General features: G+C 33.8%; 1 protein-coding gene across 1 annotated transcript; it reads right to left on the bottom strand.

The window, feature by feature from the left end:
* Positions 1 to 5,347: 5,347 nt before the first annotated feature.
* On the bottom strand, positions 5,348 to 17,169 carry LOC134685005 (BTB/POZ domain-containing protein KCTD1-like). Its single transcript, XM_063544339.1, has 2 exons — positions 17,091 to 17,169; positions 5,348 to 10,644 (listed from the first exon to the last, which is right to left on the bottom strand). Exon 2 carries the CDS (start codon positions 10,615 to 10,617, stop codon positions 9,877 to 9,879), a length of 741 nt encoding a protein of 246 aa, XP_063400409.1. The 5' UTR covers positions 10,618 to 10,644; positions 17,091 to 17,169; the 3' UTR covers positions 5,348 to 9,876.
* Positions 17,170 to 21,114: the final 3,945 nt, after the last annotated feature.

The raw sequence follows: 21,114 nt of genomic DNA, 5'->3' as shown, positions 1-21,114 counted from the left end.
AGTAGTTGTCGTTTGTTTATGTAATTTATGTATACGTGTTTCTCGTTTCTCGTTTTTTTAAATAGATTAGACCGTTGGTTTCCCGTTTGAATGATTTTACACTAGTAATTGTGGGCCTCTTTATAGCTTGTGGGCCAAGGCTCCGTGTTGAAGGCCGTTCATTGACCTATAATGGTTTACTTTTATAAATTGTTATTTGGATGGAGAGTTGTCTCATTGGCACTCATATCACATCTTCCCATATCTAACACCTTCTATAATTGACCGCGTTTATAAATCATTACATAAACCAAATATAGTTGACCTATTGTTTATAACTAAAGATCAAAACCAAAAAATTAACCTCGAAAAAAATCCAAACATCACATAAAACCTGCCAGACTGACATGTACATCGTAAACTATTTCCATACACCAAATATGGTTGACATATTCCATACAGTATTCGAAAAACTAACAAAACCTAACTTTTACCACCAAACAATGAAACTGATGTCAAAGTGAGATAACACCTGTCAGTTGGACACCTTACACTCACCAAATAGAGTTCCTGACTTGGTACAGGCATTTTCTTATGTAGAAAATTGTGGATTTAACATGGTTCTAAAGCTAGCTAAACCTCTCCTTTGTATAACAGTAGCATCAAATTACAAATTTAAAATCTAATTATTATATTACTCATATAAGAAAGAAATTAGCATTACAAAAAATCATTTGTGTAAGTAGTCAATTAAGCATCAATAAAGGCAACAGTAGTATAACAATAAACAAACTGTTATCAAAGAGATATGTCTCGCTTTTTTTGTAATTTTGATTATGCAAACTAAAATAGCAATATTTATACATGTTACATAAGTTAGTCAATGTTTTCATGGTTCAGTGACTACTTGGGAAAAAGTTAATATTTTCTATAATGTTAATTTCTCTCTTATTATTAGTAATAAGATAACTATATTTGGTATGTGCGTACCTTGCAAGGTTATCATGGCCATCAGACTGTTTTCACTTGACCTCGATCTCATTTCATGGATCAGTGAACAAGGTTAAGTTTTGGTGGTCAAGTCCATATCTCAGATACTATAAGCAATAGGTCTACTATATTTGGTGTATGGAAGGATTGGAGGGTGTGCATGTCCAACTAGCAGATGTCATCTTAACTTGACTTCATTTTCATGGTTCAGTACTTAAAGTTAAGTTTTTGTGTTTATGTCTATTTTTCTTAAGTTATACTTTATGCAATATGTCTACTATATATGGTGTATGGAATGATTGTATTGTTGAACATGTCCAACTGGTAGTGTCATCTGACCTTGACCTTATTTTCATGGTTTAGTGGTCAAAGTTCAGTTTTTTGGGATTTTTCTGATACTATATACAATAAGTCCACACTACTTGGTGTATGAAAATATTTTATGGTATACATGTCAGTTTCACAGGTTATATGTAACATTGACCTCATTTTCCTGGTCATTGCTAAGTATTAAGTTTTTGTGTATTGGTCAGTTTTCTATAACTACAAGTAATAGGTCAACTATATTTGTTGTCTAGAACGATTGTAAGTTGAACATGCTTGCCTTGCATAGTTCATTTGACCTTGACCTCAATTTCATGGTTCGTTGGTCAATGTTTATTTTTTGGATGAGTCGGTTTCTCAGAAACTATAAGCATTATAAGCAATAGATCAATATATTTAGTGTATTGCATGATTGTAAGGAGTACTTGTTTTTCTGGTTAGGTTCTTATGACCTTGGTCTCATTTTCTTGGATCATATTACGTTTATGTGAAGTAAAGCTTTGTATTAGGACTATCAACATAATATCAATTGTAAGTAAAGAAAGCAAGACTTTTCAGTCTGTGCACTCTTGTTTAAAACTGTTTTATGTCTTTTGGTTGTTTTTTTCATGGTTGTCAGTTTGTCGTCGCCTTAAAAGTTTAATTAAAAAATAGACACAAAGATAATTGAAATTAGAAGAAACAAAAAAAAACATTAATTAGGGAAAAAAGGGGGAGGGAAAAAGATTTTCCATCCACATGTGACCTGTGTCGGTTTCTGAAAATATATTACCGATATGTATAAATGTTGTGTTACAGGCATACAATATTATTTGTTTCGTATATAAACGGAGTCAGGAAATTTATCTGAAACGATTGAAATATAATCGGTAGAATCAAGAACTTTCTATAAAGGTTCAGTCTGCTAAGAATAAAGCCTTAAAACGCTATATATGGTTGATATATTCATAAACAACATATGTCATTTGGTATTCTTAATGAAAACGCCATCGAATTGAATATTGCTGATTATATTAGAAAGGCATAGAACCATTTACAAATTGCACATACAATCAAATTGTTGGTTTGTTTTGCTATGAAGGAATAAAGAGAATCTGGTCGTTTTGTATTTTAAGGGTTTTTGGATTGGAGATAATAGTTAAATTGTTATTTCTGTTTTCTATAAATAAAATCATAAATTGAAACAAAACTAGAGGCTCTCAAGAGCCTGTATCGCTCACCTGACTCTACTTGGGTTTTTGAAATCTTATAAAAAAAGATAAAATTTGGCTACAAATTAACAACACTTGGCCAGCACCTGATTAGGAAAGGAGCATTTATGCTATGTTTGGTTTCATTCAATTCAGTGGTTCTCTAAGTCTAGAAGAAGACTTTTGTATGCATTTCCCGTAAGGTCCTATGTTAAACAAAGTCCCACGCTGGCGGCCATCTTGGATGATGGATCGGCTACAAAGTAACAACACTTGGTCAACACCTCATAAGGAACATTCATGCTATGTTTGGCTGCATTCCATTCAGTGGTTCTTTAAAAGAAGTCATTTATATGCATTTCCCGTTGGGTCCTATGCTAAACTAAGTCCCCCGCTGGCGGCCATCTTGGATGATGGATCGGCTACAAAGGAACAACACTTGGTAAGCACCTCATAAGGAACATTCATTCTATGTTTGGTTTCATTCTATTCAGTGGTTCTCTTAAAGAACTCATGTGTATGCATTTCCCATAGGGTCCTATGTTAAACTAAGTCCCCCGCTGGCGGCCATCTTGGATGATGGATTGGCTACAAAGTAATAACAGTTGGTCAACACCTCATAAGGAACATTCATGCCATGTTTGGTTTCATTCCATTCAGTAGTTTTCTAAAAGAAGTCATTTGTATGCATTTTCCATAGGGTCCTAAATTAAACTAAGTCCCCCGCTGGCGACCATCTTGGATGATGGATCGGCTACAAAGTAACAGCACTTGGTCAGCACCTCATAAGGAACATTCATGCCATGTTTGGTTTCATTCCATTTAGTGGTTCTCTAGGAGAAGTTCAAAATGTAAAAAGTTTACGCCGACGACGACGGACGCCAAGTGATGGGAAAAGCAGGGCCAAGTGAGCTAAAAAATAGATACTTTTTGGTTTACATTAAAGCTTTATCTGTTGCTCAATCAAAAATACCGTAAAACACCAAGAATGTATAATACATAACCACGGGGTGAACTAAATAAAATATTTGTCTAAGTCTGAATTTTGGCTTGCAATTCAGTCTTCAAATTTAAAAGTGCAAAACTGTATAAACTGTGTAACCAGTATAACAATACTGTACACGCTGAAAAGTAACGCAGGCTTTGCTGACCATTGATACCTTCTCAAATATAAAGCTTTATACAAATAGTATATTCTGCCAAAAATGGCAGATCCTGCATAATGATATAGCACTCTAATTCTTGGTCAATAAATTTACAACAATTTTGAAAGGTTTTAGTAATTTAACTGTTTTTCATTGGACATAATAATGACGGCTACTTTTTATACAAATCACAGTGCATACATTTACCATCTGTGACCTCAAATTCTGTTATTGCAGGTATTTCCAATATATCAATACAGATCATGTTTTACAAAGGATCCATTGGAGGGATATATCATTAGGCATAACATTGGGGTCTGACATTTTTAACAAGATACCCCAATCATGATTGTGGTCAAGTTTGATTAAATTTGGTCTAATAGTTATAGAGGAAAAAATATTTATAAAATTAACAAACAATGACAAACGATTGATACCAAGTGAATTTAATGAAAACCAGACTTGGCCTTTCATGTGAGCTCAACATAATATTATAAAGGTATACAATTGTTTCAGATTGCAGTATAAAGCTGACAATAGTATATTGACTTGACATAGAAAAGATACAAGGATGTGGCACTTTTTTTAGAGCATGTTTTTTTTTTCTTGTTACAAAGCCTTATCCTTATATTTTTTTATCAGGTCAATGCATGGGTATTGTCTTTATTGTGCTGCTAGCAATTGAAATTTATGAAAGTATAGGCAAAACAGATTATAAGCTTATAGTTAATGAATTAACAATTTATTATTTGAGAAACTACATAACATTATTTCAGAAAAAAAGTCTTTATCTTGTCTTGTGATATCAGCAAACAATTATAACACATATGAATTGGTGTTCCAGAATACATAGACAGGTAAAAATACAGATATAAAGCAGTGTAAAGCCTTAGCATAGTTTCAAATGGTGAATCTAGAAAAAAACAACAATATACATAATATAATAAGGTAAGCAGCTACACTAAATTTGTGTCTGGATGGTAAATCCTTCAATTCCATAACCTTAAATATTTATATTTATACTATTAATTCTCTATTCATCACATGGTTTGTCCCATTTAATGATAATTCTGTAATCTTTATATATTACCCACCCATTATTCTGTATTCTTTATATATTACCCACCCATTATTCTGTATTCTTTATATATTAGCCACCCATTATTCCGTTTTTCTTAATCTTTTGTCACGTTTTTCTCTTTTCTTTAAAGTTATAGTTATTTTTTTCTGTAAATTTTGCCTGTTTTTTTCCATTACATAAACCCCATCCAGACCTTTCTATATAGAGCTATGAGATATAACAGGTGCTGATATACAGATATATAACAGATAAGCATATATACTATACATGTAGTACTCATATACAGATGTATAAAAAGCTAAGCTAAGATTAGAAGATAGAGAGATATATATTAAAAGAGCATGCATTTGGTCATTATCATCAAAATTAACATTTTCTTTGTATATATCTATAATGCTCTTAATTAACAAGTGTTTTGAACTGAGACTAAGCTAGACTAAGTGTGATTCATTATTTTAATCTAAATTCTCTTCGCCTTTTTTTTTTTTGAATAAGCAGGAAACTCTTTTACAAATTGGTACTAAGCTAAAAAAAAATCATTACAGATAGAATGAATCCTTATGGGAAAATAGAAATTGGTCTTTTGTAGTTTTTGAGGAAAAAAATCCAAGAAATCCCCCCCCCCCCGCCCCCCCAAAAAAATAATTATAAAAATAAAAAATAACCAAAAAAAACAACAAAATATGATATACAAAAGTTAATAAATCAATGTCAAGAATGCATAACAACTTCTAAGCACTAAGGCAAATATTTCATGCATGTTAAGGACAAAAAGTGGTAAAGACTCTTATTTATTAGTGAAACCAGTATGTTGACCTATAAAGTATCACCTTTTTGTTGTTATTGATATATGGTGTTGCTGGGTTGTTGTCTCACAGATGTATACCCAACTTTCTTTCATATTTAAACTTATGTTTTGTTTGCAATCACTCAACATTCAGCAAAGAGTAAAAACCTGTAGAATATCCTATGTGTGTGACATTTACCAATATGATCATGGAGATAACTTATATAACACATTAAAATAGGAAGATTTGGTACGATTAGAAATGTGACAACTCTCCACCAGAGACTAAATGACATAGATTAGACTCCATTTTAACATTAATGTTATTGATATATGTGTTTTATATCAGTTATTTCCAATCTAAATCAGAAGAAATAACCTTTTCTAAATAACATGTTGATATTTTACAGAATGAAAGGTTTTTACTATTAAAATGGAATTCAATGTATTTATAAAACTAGCTAGTGCTCTTTTAATATTTTTACAAAATTCTTATATTCTTAGATATCACCAAACACAAATAAGCTAGACTCCAAAATTACCAAAATTTTCAGACTTCAAATGAGTACAATTTTTATGATTTATTTTTAGCCCAAGGGAAACAATTCTGTACTGGGTCAATAAATAAGGGACCTTATTCCATCTGTTGGTCATCATTAAACACTAATTTACAACAATCTGAATCAATTATCTACAAGCGGTAGGAAGAAAGCTTAAAAGTTCTGACCAGTTGAAGATTTCAGAATGACCAGCATAAAATATATTCTTATTGCCAAAACATCAAAAACATTTTTTACTTAAACAAGATATGAAATGTATAATTCTAACGGATCAAGACAGAGAAATTTAAAATACACATGTTAAATGATTCGTCTCCAAAAGTATGAAAAAAGTAAAATCACAAAAATACTGAACTCAAAACAGGAAGTTTCTAATCAAATGGCAAAATCAAATGATAAAACACATCAAACAATTAGCCAACAACATAAAAGGGTTGGCAAACAAATTGAGATTGCGAGCTACAATATCACAAACCAGATGCTCCACAGGGCGCAGCTTAATTTGACCGCAGAGGTTTAACCCTGAACGGTTGAGGAAAGTATGGACACATCATTCAAGCTGGATTCAGCTCGAAATTTGGATTGTGATTAAATAGTTGACACAGCATAGGTTTCTGTCACAGAATGAATGTGGTCTAATGAACTTTAAAAAAAAATTTGCCTTTGAGCAATTCACAATGCTGTTGCATAATAATCCTCTCGAAAAAAAAATTGAAGAAATTTTATTTTTATGTATGAAATCTGAAATGAGAAAAACTTTCCCTTATTCCAAAACTGATCTCAATTCAAATTTCTAATGGAGTTTGCAACAATAACTGCTCATTTTATAAATACATCATAAAATATTAAAATGTAAAAAAAAAAGTGCTTGTTATCACTGAATGGTAAAGATTGTTTTAATTTATCAGTTGGTAGTAATGGTGAAAATACATTGATTATTGTATAAAACAATGATTTAAGTTTATTCAACTACTATTCTGGACAAAGAAAGATAACTCAAATTTACAAAGAATATTGGAAATATCTTGCTATTGCACAAATATCTATTCTGGTCAAAGAAAGATAACTCCAATTGAAAATTGATTGCTATTGCATAATATTGTGAAATTAGATATTTCTTGCTATTGCGTAATACTGTCAATTGAAGATTTCTTGCTATTGAACAATACTGTGTAATTGAAAATTTCTTGCTATTGCACAATACTGTACAATTGAAGATTTCTTGCTACTGCTGAATACTGTGCAATTGAAAATTTCTTGCTATTGCACAATACTTATTAATTTTGAATCCTGATTTGGACCAACTTGAAAACTTTGCCCATAATCAAAAATCTAAGTACATGTTTAGATTCAGCATATCAAAGACGCTCAAGAATTTAATTTTTGTTAAAATCATACTTAATTAAATTTTGGACCCTTTGAACCTAATGAAAACCAATTTGAAAACGGGACCAAAAATTAAGAATCTACCAACACAGTTAGATTTGGCATATCAAAGAACCCCAATTATTCAAGTTTTGATGAAATCAAACAAAGTTTAATTTTGGACCCCAATTTGGACCAACTTGAAAACTGGGCCAATAATAAAAAATCTAAGTACATTTTTAGATTCAGCATATCAAAGAACCCCAAAGATTCATTTTTTGTTAAAATCAAACTAAGTTTAATTTTGGGCCCTTTGGGCCCCTTATTCCCAAACTGTTGGGACCAAAACTCAAATCAATCCCAACCTTCCTTTTGTGTTCATAAACCTTGTGTTTAAATTTAATTGATTTCTATTCACTTATACTGAAGTTATTGTGCAAAAACCAAGAATAATGCTTATAGGCCCTTTTGTGGCCCCTTATTCCTAAACAGTTAAAACAAAAACTCCCAAAATCAATCCCAACCTTCCTTTTGTGGTCATAAACCTTGTGTCAAAATTTCATAGATTTCTATTTACTTAAACTAAGGTTATAGTGCGAAAACCAAGAAAATGCTTATTTGGGCCCTTTTTGGCCCCTTATTCCTAAAATTTTGGGACCAAAACTCCCAAAATCAATCCCAGCCTTCCTTTTGTGGTCATAAACCTTGTGTTATAATTTCATAGATTTCTATTCACTTTTACTAAAGTTAGAGTGCGAAAACTAAAAGTATTCGGACAACGCAGACGACGACGACGACGACGGCGTATAGCAATATACCACGAAATTTTTTTCAAATTTTGCGGTCGTATAAAAAGTGAAGCCACAAGGTACACTAGATCTTACAGTAGGATATATATATAGGGGCAGTATTTTATATGTTCCGTAAGTCATTTTTTTTCTGTTATTATAATAATAAATTCCTTATTTTAATAAAGAGGGAAACTCAGTTAGCTACAATAAACTTATCTTCCCTGAGGCCCTCACATATATGTCAATGAATAGCACAGATTTTTAGAATGGCTAAATAGGACAAACCAAATACCAGGTTTTTTTTATGTAGATAAAAAATAAATGGTAATTAGGTAATCCAACTAAGCAGAGATTTCTAAAGTAGCACTAACTGTTTACTGTGACTAACTGTGACTAACAGATTCCAAAGTTGATGTCATGTATTCCTTAGTATCCCTTTGTATCAGCTAATATGCAAGACCTTTAAAAACATTGAACATTTGAATTTCTACTTTTTTTCTATTAACATATTTACCAGCTTTTATGTGTCATTTTTGTGAATAACCCAAAATATATGTGCCACTTTTGTGATTAACCCAATTTGTCATTTTTTTATTAACAAACAAATATGTCTTTTTTGGGACTAGTCCAATATGTGACATTTTTGTGATTAATGCAAAGTGTGATTTTTTTTACCTACCCAATTTATGTCACTTTTTTTTTAAGATTAACCCCATGTTTAAATTTTATTTTTTGTGACTAACCCAATTTATGTATCATTGTGCATGTTGTGACTAACTCAATATGTATATTTTTGTGACTAACCCAATATAAGATACTTTGGGAACTAACCCAATGTGTAATTTGTGTTACTATCATAATCAACCAATGACAATATGTGATATGCTGCCACAATTATATGAACTTATACAAAAAATGATAAGATGAACATTCTTTACAGAAATTAATACTGAAATAAAATCATTTCTTAACAAGTTTGGATGAATTTGTGTATGTACTTAAAATTACAATACATCAAAATAAATAAAAATCCACTTCAAAAAGTATAACATCTTATAAATACTCTTAAAACTATCAAACACAACAAAGATAAAAATAAATAAAACTCAACAAATCCAACCACACAACACAAAAGTATAATGCTCCTTTGCAGTACATGTTCTTGGCACATTCACATGACTGAATGTCTGTTCTAAAGCAATATATTTCTTAGTGGAATGGATTTAATAATCTAACATTCAAAGGGAGGTAATTCTGAGTGAGTCAAATTATAGATTGGAATAAAGCAGTATCATACCAGTATGTCAATTAACATCATATACACCAAAACATTATGCTCTGATTAGTCCTACTCTAGTGACTAATGTTGTGCATCTCGCAGTAAGGTGCCATCAACTTTGATCTGAGTTGACTAGGATTGCTAACTTGCCTTAGATTAGAGTTCTCTTTGAGATCTCTGATTCACCACCAATTACACTGTAAACATGACCATGAAACAGGTTCCAACCCTATGTCCCTATTCGAATGTGTTGATCCTCAAAACAAAATGGGGCTTTCAACCCCTGAAACATCCCCCCTTTTGGATCCACCACTGATATTTTACCTGTGTAGCATGCAAGGCAAAGGAGCACTTTTTATCACAATATGAGTAAATGGAAAAAGATCTACATGTATGTTACAAACTTTTTTATTTTTGGCAGATTTAACATCCAACGATCTCTATAAGTTTGTTCTATACACAGGGATCCACCATTGGCACTCTTGACTGATGATGACGATGACAAGTTAGAATGAACTAGTTCCCAGTTACTGTTTTTCAGTGTTTCTGCCAGCCTCAATCTGATGTTCGCACTGTTCAACTCTAGTTCTACATAATCCATACCATTGGTTGTGTCCAGGCGTTCAATGGCATCCTCACCTATCAACTGTATGGGTAATGACAAAATGACATCTTTCCTTCCTATCATTATTGTTTTTACTCGTGAGTTTTTGGACGGCATTGTTGCAGTTGTACCTATCCTAACCTCTATAATTTCTAAGTAATGAGTATGAGATTTATTTTGTGAGGAGTCATCTTGTGTCTGTATAACTAACTCTATCAACGGACTAATCTGGTAAAAGTCAGCCTCACTTAACAGTAAGTCGTAATCTTTGAAATCATTTGGCAAACTTAGTTTTGAAGATCGGAGAAAATTCAATATATATTTAAAAATTTCCCCATCTCTATCTATAAAATAATGTCCATTCAGATCTAGCCTTGAGGGAATGTCTCCTCTAAACATGGCTCCTAACATTGAATCTGGATATCTGCACAATGTAGATCTTGTCGTAGTGTAAACGGCGCCACCTACATTTAGGTGTATTATCTCAGACCCACTCATTTCCAGCTGGTTGTCAAGATGCATTACACTTTATTTCAGTGACATCTCAGCCTAAAATATATAAATGTATATTTACACATGTACAGGGAATTATTACACATTTAAACATATTTTAAATAAATAAGGCCGTTAGTTTTCTTGTTTGAATTGTTTTAGTTACATTGTCATTTCAGGGCCTTTTATAGCTGACTATGCAGTATGGGCATTGCTCATTTTTGAAGACCGTACAGTGACCTATAGTTGTTAATTGCTGTGTTATTTTGGTCTCTTATGGAGATCATACCACATATTTTTTTCATTATTGAATTATTCATGTCTGTTGACTTTTAAATGTAATATTAAAGCAAATCTACACATGTATTTCATGTATATATGTGGGCAATATTCCTGTATTTTGAACTATAATCTTTGCAGATTCAGATGTTCATCAAATTGGAAATAAGTTATAGAATTAGAAGCAACAACATTAACAGTACCAACTTTGCTGTACCAGATACCAGCTCATACACATTTCAACATTTTATGTCTCATCAGTGATTCTTGAGCATGTCATGTGTTGAGGCCAAAATATTAAAATATCCATAACCTTCTACATGTTCTACAAACTTTAAACAGGTAATAAAATCAAAAAGGGCCATACTTTAATTTAAGTAAAAATATATGAAATTTCATGTACAATTTACAAAAAAAACCAACTTGAAGCAAATTTGTGGTGTACATTTTGTACATTTGTAACTGTGAAGTTGTATTTTTCTTAGGCAATAAAATATGTCTGTTTTTGTCCCCCTAGTACATGTACTTCTGAACATATATTTGACTACAACCATGAATGAAAACCCTGAAACACAAGTAGAGTTCTTGAAAAATGGTGGTTATAAAGTTTACAACAACAAAATTTTGCAAATGATCAACACATGATTTATGACCTTTTGGTATTTTGTAAATGCAATGTGTTATTGTAAGGAACAGCAGATTTTCTTCCATGGAACACCAGGAAAACATCATTTCAAGAACTCTGAAAACATTTCAATGACTCAGAGCAACAAGGAATATTGGCCGAGTGACTCTGGGTTTTTAATAAGAATCAGGGGGAAAAATCTGAAAAAACTACCTTGATTTCATATCTTACAAATATGTCAGGTTCATCATTCTATTTCTAACTTTTCTCATATTTCTAATCAAGCAAAGATATTTTCTAGTAGAGGCTAGACAATACTAGAGCAAAACATGAATGAAGGAATTGGACTATATCATTTTAAAGTCCCCTTTCTTTTGAGACATGACAGACACATTTCCATGACGTCCTTAGGATATGTTGGCCATACCGCCAACATCGTAAATGGGACTTATTGTCCATACCTTGTAAGTCTTCATTTCATAAATGGTAATAACATAAAATGTAATAATACAACACACTGTACACCAATGTACGTTTGTATCCTGTTGAACTCAGCATGGGTGATCTTATTGACCCCCCTCTCCCTTGGAGCAAGAACCCCAAAACTCAATTCCAGTCTTTCCTTTGTAGTAAGAATCTTGTTTCAGAGAGATCCATACACTTAAACAAAAGTTATTGTCTAAACATGCTAAACTAGAAAAATGCTTCTTTTGGCCCTTTCTAGGCCCCTTATTCCTACATATATGTTCAGGGATATTAACCCCAAACTGAACCCTTCGTTATATGGAACCTTGTGGTACAATGTCAGAGAGATCCATATAGTTATACATAAGTTATTGTGCTGAAAATACAAAAATGTTTTTGTCCCTTAATTCCTACTGTTGGCCATGGCCCCATAACCCTTTAAATAAATCCCAACCTTCTACTTAATAGTATGAACATTGTGGTGCAATTGAAATACTTATACACATCTTTCTGTCCGGAAACTAGATAAATGCTTGTTTGGGCCCCTTCAGGTCCCTTATTTTCAAACCATTTGGATCATAACCCCCAAAATCATTTCTAACCTTCTTTTTGTGGTAATAAACATTGTGTTAAAATTCTATTGATTTCTATTAACTTATACTAAAGTTATTATCTGGAAACCATCCGTCTTTGGAAAACAATGACGACGACAATATGATACCAATATAAGACCAAAAAAAAAATTTTGTGGTCGTATAAAAATTGATGGTAAGCTAAATTTAATTAATGAAGATCTGATTTTTGTGATGACCATGATCAGTCAGGGGTGCTACTTAAACAAGTGATTTCGTTATCACCTATTTCAGTGATTTTATAAATTCAGTTATCCCCTATTTAAGTGATTTTGGTGTTTCCTTTGATCTTCAAATGCTAATTTCATTGATTTTCCATATTTTCACAAACTTTTCTATAATTTTCCCACATACATGTACAATGACATAGATCAATTATCCCTTTTTCTATGGATATTAACTTCACCAGTGGGCTTGAGCAGTAAGTTAGTGCGCTAAAGCTTTTAAAATTACCCTTGCCCTTGGGAATTGTTCTGTAATCAAATATTCATTAACTAAGTCTGACTATCAGACAAAGGTCAACAATATTAGGTAACCTGATTGGTTTTCTTTAGAGTTAGAATGATATACTTCAAGGTTATGTCCTGATCTACAAATTATTCCAGAAAATGCATATTTTAAATAATTGTAATGATTGACAGGCTTATCAAGCAAAAGACAATTTCTAGATGTTAATAGTTGTTTTTTCAATGAAATTCTTGTCTTTTTACCAACAAAAAATCATGCTTATAAGAAAAATATCAAGAAAAAGTTATAAACACTTATTGAAGTGATCTTCTCAAATTACTTGTTTCAGTGATTTTAAAACGTCTGTGTCTATCTATAGAATTTTTTTTAATATTTCACAGTCAAAATCACTTGAAGAAGTGATTCTGAAATCACTTGTTTAAGTAGCACCCCTGACTGATGATGTCATGACATGTTCCTAAACAAAAGTTTCTAAAAGTTTATCGAAAATGACCAAGACCTTGTTCTTAATGTTCTGTATTAACTTTACAAATAATATACGATAGTCTTGTAATATATATTCTGTTAGGGGTCACCACACCAGGCGAAGTGCCCCTCTTCGCTCTAGAGAAGCTCCAGGGAGAAGTTTATGTCGCCCTCCATTTTCAGTAAAATTCCCCAATGTCACCCCCATGATTTTTGAGGAATTCTCGATTCAAACGTAAGCGACTGATAAGTATTGAAATTCAAAACATGTTTTCCCCGAATTCAGTACTGATTTCCATGCCATAGTATACTCCCACATAAAAATTGCTTGCCAGGGTGTTCCATAAGCAATATACAAGAAAAATCTCAATTTTGTTTTGTTAATTGTCCGCCATCTAATCCCATCTTTGTTTATTGAAAATTGTAGATGGCACCCGTTTATCTTTTTAACTTTCATCATTTACCTACATGACCTAATCCATATTAATTTACACTATTAATTGTGATTTTCTTATTTTAACCAGGGACGTATATAGAGGGATAGGTAACTTCTTAACAATCCTTGTCCCGATAAAAAATATGTAGAGAATCATTGGAGAAACCACACTGTACACCTTAAAACTTTAAAAGTTGTTGATGGATTTTAATGAAATAAAGATTTTCTTAAACTCAAATGATTCCTACATTGATAGAGTTAATTTGGTTAATAATGTTCATGTCCTTCATGTAATTTGAATTATTTAAGAAAGGAGGGTAATTATTTTTGGGGCATTATTCTACATTTTGGGAAAAAAACCCACAATAAAACGTAGTTCAACTGTTCAGCTAAAAACTTACAAAGTTCTTGATTGATTTTGATGAAAATTATTTTGTCTGAAGTCTTAATGTTTTTTACATGTACAGAAGAATTTTCATGGTTATCAATAAGGTGTAAGATTAAATATAAGCAATTTAAAAATGTATAGAAGATATGTTCAAATCCAACGATTCTCTACATTTTTTCCAAAAAATTATGAGATTCGAATCCTTCAAATATAAGTCCTTGTTTTAACCTGAGACTACTATAATAGTCTCAGTTTTAACTGACATAATGTGATGGCCCATATGATAAAAAATAGAGGCTCTAAAGAGCCTGTGTCGCTCACCTTGGTCTATGTGCATATTAAACAAAGGACACAAATGGATTCATGACAAAATTGTATTTTGGTGATGGTGATGTGTTTGAAGTTCTTACTTTACTGAACGATTTTGCTTCTTACAATTATATCTATCATGAACTTTGTCCATTAGTAACAGAGAACTATATTTGGTAAAAATTTACATAAATTTACCAAATTAATGAAAATTGTTAAAAATTGACTATAAAGGGCAATAACTCCTTAAGGGGTCAATTGACCATTTAGGTCATGTTGACTTATTTGTAGATCTTACTTTGCTGAACATTATTGCTGTTTACAGTTTATCGCTATCTATAATAGTATTCAAGATAACCAAAAACGGCAAAATTTCTTTAAAAATTACCAATTGGAGGGCAGCAACCCAACAACCAGTTGTCCAATTCATCTGAAAAATTCAGGGCAGATAGATATTGACTTGATTAACAATTTAACTTCTTGTCAGATTTGCTCTAGATGCTTTGGTTTCATAGTTATAAGCAAAAAACTGCATTTTACCCCTATGTTCTATTTTTAGCCGTGGCAGCCATCTTGGTTGAATGGCCAGGTCATCGGACACATTTTTCAAACTAGATACCCCAAAGATGATTGTGGCCTAGTAGTTTCAGTGGAGATTTTGTAAAAGATTACTTAGATTTATGAAAAATGGTTAAAGATTGACTATAAAGGGCAATAACTCCTAAAGGGGTCAACTGACATTTTGGTCATGTTGACTTATTTGTAGATCTTACTTTGCTGAACATTATTGCTGTTTACAATTTATCTCTATCTATAATAATATTCAATAATAATAACCAAAAACAGCAAAATTTCCTCAAAATTACCAATTCAGGGGCAGCAACCCAACAACCGATTGACCGATTCATCTGAAAATTTCAGGGCAGATAGATCTTGACCTGATAAACATTTTTATCCCATGTCAGATTTCCTCAAAATGCTTTGGTTTTTGAGTTATAAGCCAAAAACTGCATTTTACCCCTATGTTCTATTTTTAGCAGTGGCGGCCATCTTGGTTGGTTGACCAGGTCACGCCACACATTTTTTAAACTATATACCCCAAAGATGATTGTGGCCAAGTTTGGATTAATTTAGCCAAGTAGTTTCAGAGGAGAAGATTTTTGTAAAAGATTACTTTAATTTACGAAAAATGGTTAAAAATTGACTATAAAGGGCAATAACTCCTAAACGGGTCAACTGACCATTTTGGTCATGTTGACTTATTTGTAGATCTTACTTTGCTGAACATTATTGCTGTTTACAGTTTATCTCTATCTATAATAATATTCAAGATAATAACCAAAAACAGCAAAATTTCCTCAAAATTACCAATTCAGGGGCAGCAACCCAACAACCGATTGACTGATTCATCTGAAAATTTCAAGGCAGATAGATCTTGACCTGATAAACATTTTTATCCCATGTCAGATTTCCTCAAAATGCTTTGGTTTTTGAGTTATAAGCCAAAAACTGCATTTTACCCCTTTGTTCTATTTTTAGCCGTGACGGCCATCTTGGTTGGTTGACCAGGTCACGGCACACATTTTTTAAACTAGATACCCCAAAGATGATTGTGGCCAAGTTTGGATTAATTTGGCCAAGTAGTTTCAGAGGAGAAGATTTTTGTAAAAGATTACTTTAATTAACGAAAAATGGTTAAAAATTGACTATAAAGGGCAATAACTCCTAAACGGGTCAACTGACCATTTTGGTCATGTGACTTATTTGTAGATCTTACTTTGCTGAACATTATTGCTGTTTACAGTTTATCTCTAACTATAATAATATTCAAGATAATAACCAAAAACAGAAAAATTTCTTCAAAATTACCAATTCAGGGGCAGCAACCCAACAACCGATTGACCGATTCATCTGAAAATTTCAGGGCAGATAGATCTTGACCTGATAAACATTTTTACCCCCATGTCAGATTTGCTCTAAATGCTTTGTTTTTTGAGTTATAAGCCAAAAACTGCATTTTACCCCTATGTTCTATTTTTAGCCTTGGCGGCCATCTTGGTTGGTTGACCAGGTCACGCCACACATTTTTTAAACTAGATACCCCAATGATGATTGTGGCCAAGTTTGGTTTGATTTGGCCCAGTAGTTTCAGAGGAGAAGATTTTTGTAAAAGTTAACGACGACGGACGACGACGACGACGACGGACGATGACGGACGCCAAGTGATGAGAAAAGCTCACTTGGCCCTTCGTGCCAGGTGAGCTAAAAACGCAATGTCTATTCAATATTTAGAAAGACCAAAACATAAAGCTTTTCAAGGTCACAAACAGTAAACACACATTGAAGTACGGATTGCTGTACGCTTGGGTTAAGTAACAGAACATGGGATATTAGTTTATGGATAAAATGAACTATTAAACACAATGATTTGATTACCACTAGCATTTCTTCATTTTTCATCATTGAGGAAAAAATCCGGAAACTCTCTAATCACATAAAAATCTAAGTCGATGACGGTTTTGATAAAATTCCGAAAAAGAATCAAAAATTTAAAAAAATTTGAGATATCATATTTGATCATATGTAGGTAAACTAATGGACCAGGAGAAAAGGGATTTAGATGTAATCGATAATAGTTTTACATATGATTCTACATCTACATTCTACGTTGATCTGTCAAACTTGACCAAAACTCAACGCTCCCGGTACCGTGGGCGCATGAAAACTTGCAAAGTAATTATTTTGTAAGAAAGCCAAAAAACATACAAGCGAGTGTAAAGTATAAAAAAACAAAAAAAATAATAATAAAGCAATGCTTTAAAAAAAGGGGGTTCTCATATGCTTTTCGTTCATCTGGCCTGAACCAATCCGGCTTCCGTGGCGGTACCAGGGAAAATAATCCTCGCCCGACACAGCTCCAGTCCATCATTTGACTTACTTGACACTGAGTGAAATGGGGGACTGCACAGATAAGATAGATTCCCTTCTTAAATATTGCTGTAACAATTACGTTTGCTTGTTTCCAATCTTCTGGCACTGTACCGGATCGAATACTGGCATTAAATACAATGCATAAAAGGATTGCTCAGTGGCGGATCCAGAGGGGGGGGGGGTGGGTTCCGGGGGTGCGCACCCCCCTTTATTTTTGCCAATCAATGCATTTGTATCGGGACATATGTTTTGCACACCCCCTTTGCCCTGGGTTAGCACCCCCCTTTCGAAAATTCCTGCATCCGCCCCTGTTGCTATAGGTCGTCAGCACATTCCTTAAGATTCTAGCTGGTATTTTATCAGGGCCGCATGCACTTGGGTTGCATCTGTTCAATAGATTTAATTTCTAACGCCTTCTGTTGTGACTGTAATCTCTGGCATTTGTGGATATTGTTAACCTGATGGCTTTGGTATGTCGTCGCTATTTTCCTTAGTAAAGACTGAATGGTATTGTCTGTTCCAGATGTTTATAGCTTTGTTTACGGTATTGATTGCGGTATTAAATATTATAATCGTCCATTGTCTTTTAGAGGGGCGATCTAGGCGAGAGTTTGCTTTTGATCGGTCTCAGGCAAGACTCAATGTACACTGTTTCATGATCTGATATCCCAGGTACAACACTGTACTTTATTTACTAATGAACTGTTATTGGTCATGGTGAAAGAAAAATAAATCAAGTATGTTCTCGCATGTTTCTTTAATTCTTGTGGGTTCAGTACAATGAATATAATTTAAGGTGAATGGTCACCTTATATTTCTTGCCGAAATGTAGATTTTACCAAATAAAAATAATTATAAGTAAATGAGAGTCAACATCTTCCTAGGTTTATAGCTTTAATAATAAGGATGACTGATACCTGAAATGAATACACAGTATATTAGTAAATGATTAGTTATCTCCTCCCCCGGGGACAAGTTTTTTTTGTATACGAAAAAAAACCTTAAACAATTAAAGTCAAGTCTATTAGAAAATAGATCTTCAGGAATGTTCTGTTAAAGTCATCCGGAAGCGAACAAGATTAAACGTATGGTGTCCTTTCACAATTTTAAACGTATGGTGTCCTTTCACAATTTTAAACATACGGTGTCCTTTCACAATTTTAAATGTATGGTGTCCTGTCAAAATTTTAAATGTATGGTGTCCTTTCACAATTTTAAACGCAAAGTCTCTAAATTCACTTATCAATCAATGTCTTTGCATATTTCATTAATCAGTTCCTGATTCATCGATGTTATGTTCTGTTGTGTTGCGGCGGCTCAGTCTTCGTGGTGTCAATAGTTCCTTTTCTCCAGCTTTATTATGTGGCTGAATACGGGATGGATCACGTGGTATTTTAGACATTGAAGGTACATCTGGTTCAAGGGTCTGGTGGAATGATTGGTCCAAATCTATTTGTGAAGGCTGTTGAATTGTCTGAGTCTGAGTCGCCTGTTTTTGAGTGGGGACTATAATTGGTGTCTCGTTCAATGCAGCTGGTTGACTTAAGATTCTTGTTGGTGATAAAGACACTGGAATCTTGGGCACATGTGGCTGTGTCGTCTTGGGTGTAGATGGAGAGCTCAAGATCACTTCTTGATGTTGAACTGCAGTAGGTGCCATCAAAGTACCTTGTGTTTGGTTGGTTTGAAAAGGAGTGAACTTTCGAAGGTGCTGGTGGTTGCGAATAGTTACTTGGCCTGTGCCATCTACACGTATAACATACTGGTGGTATTGGCGTACTTCAACAACTGTTCCTGTACGTTCCCATCTCCTGGGATGGATGCCTACCAAGTTTTGTATGTCTACATGATCTCCAACCTGTAGTGTTGGCAGGTGATGAGTGTGTTCATTCCACCTTTCATGTTCCATTGAATGACGTTTGGCAAGAGCCATCTCTCGATGAGACATTAACTCAGTCCATGTTTCATGTGGAGAATATCTACCCATCAGTATGGGAATGGCATCACGAATGGGTCGTCCAAACAGAATCAATGCTGGTGATGCTTTTGTCTCTGGGTCAATAGAATTCTGAACATTAGTAAAGCTCTCTGGAATTTGTCAACATCCAGTGATCCAACAGCAGTAATGTTGTCCACCAGCATGCGTTTTACTGTTTTTACCGCTATCTCAGCCCTGCAGTTAGCGTGTGGGTTTGCAACTGATGAAAGTCTATGACGAACTCCCCATGCCTTTAAAAACTCTTGAGTCTAACCTGCTGTGAACTGTGGACCTCCATCAGACGTCAACTCTTCTGGGATTTCAAATGTCACGAACGTCTCACGAAGTCTCTTGACAAGTCCTTCGGCACCTGATTCAAACTTGTACATTGATTGGTTAAATATTTCTCAGTGTGTTTGAATTGGTTTGATAGCCTTTTGGTCATGACTGTTTGTCTCTAATATTTAATTAACTGTGCATTTGTATTCAGATATCGCAGATCAAATTTATTCGTTCTTTGTGTAATCATACGTTTTTTGATTGAGTTAAGTCTGCTAATTGATATTTTATCGTATGTTTTTATATGTTGTGATGTTATGCTATTGTTTCAGAAAAAGGGAGAAGGTTTGGGCCCATTAAAACGTTTAATCCCGCTGCAAATGTTTGCACCTGTCCTAAGTCAGGAATCTGATGTACAGTAGTTGTCGTTTGTTTATGTAATATATACGTGTTTCTCGTTTCTCGTTTTGTTTATATAGATTAGACCGTTGGTTTTCCCGTTTGAATGGTTTTACACTAGTAATTTTGGGGCCCTTTATAGCTTGTTGTTCGGTGTGAGCCAAGGCTCCGTGTTGAAGGCCGTACTTTAACCTATAATGGTTTAATTTTTAAATTGTTATTTGGATGGAGAGTTGTCTCATTGGCACTCACACCACATCTTCCTATATCTATTGTATACCAGTTTGAATACCTGTCAACAATAACTACATATTCATTACTGTTATATGTGAAGTAGTCACTGCAAATCATCTGGAATGGATAATCTGGAGGTGTTATGTCAGATGGTGGCTGCATAGGGTTTGACTTAGCCATCTGATGGCAGTGAACACACTGGTCTCTCACCCGGACAATTCCTACTGTGATCTCAGGCCAATATACAGAGTCCATGGCCCTCGCACGCATAGCGCTGACTCCTTGGTGGGCTGCGTGTAAAGCATTGAGTACTGGTTTACGAAGAGCTGGAGGTATAACAATTCGTTGCCTCATAAGAACTACACCATCCACGGTGCATAAACTGGATGCAAAGCGATGGTAAGGACGCAAGTCTGTTGGTAGCTCTTCTTGTAGTCTTCTGGGAACCCTGCTTCCAGCTGCCTGATTAGATTTACAAATGTAGGGTCTGATGCAGTGGCCTCACGAACCATGCTCCAAGTAACATCTGTGATAACAGCATTCAAGGCACAAGTGGCAGCAGCGACTGTGGAGGCGTCATTAGCTGTCATTATCCTCTGTATGTAGCTATAGACATAGACTGGTAAGTGTATCTGAATG

The sequence above is a fragment of the Mytilus trossulus genome, chromosome 9 (assembly GCF_036588685.1).
Source record: "Mytilus trossulus isolate FHL-02 chromosome 9, PNRI_Mtr1.1.1.hap1, whole genome shotgun sequence".
NCBI classification, from domain to species: Eukaryota; Metazoa; Mollusca; class Bivalvia; order Mytilida; family Mytilidae; genus Mytilus; species Mytilus trossulus.
Note: the sequence above shows the minus strand (reverse complement) of the source record. Positions and strands in the feature narration are given on the sequence as shown.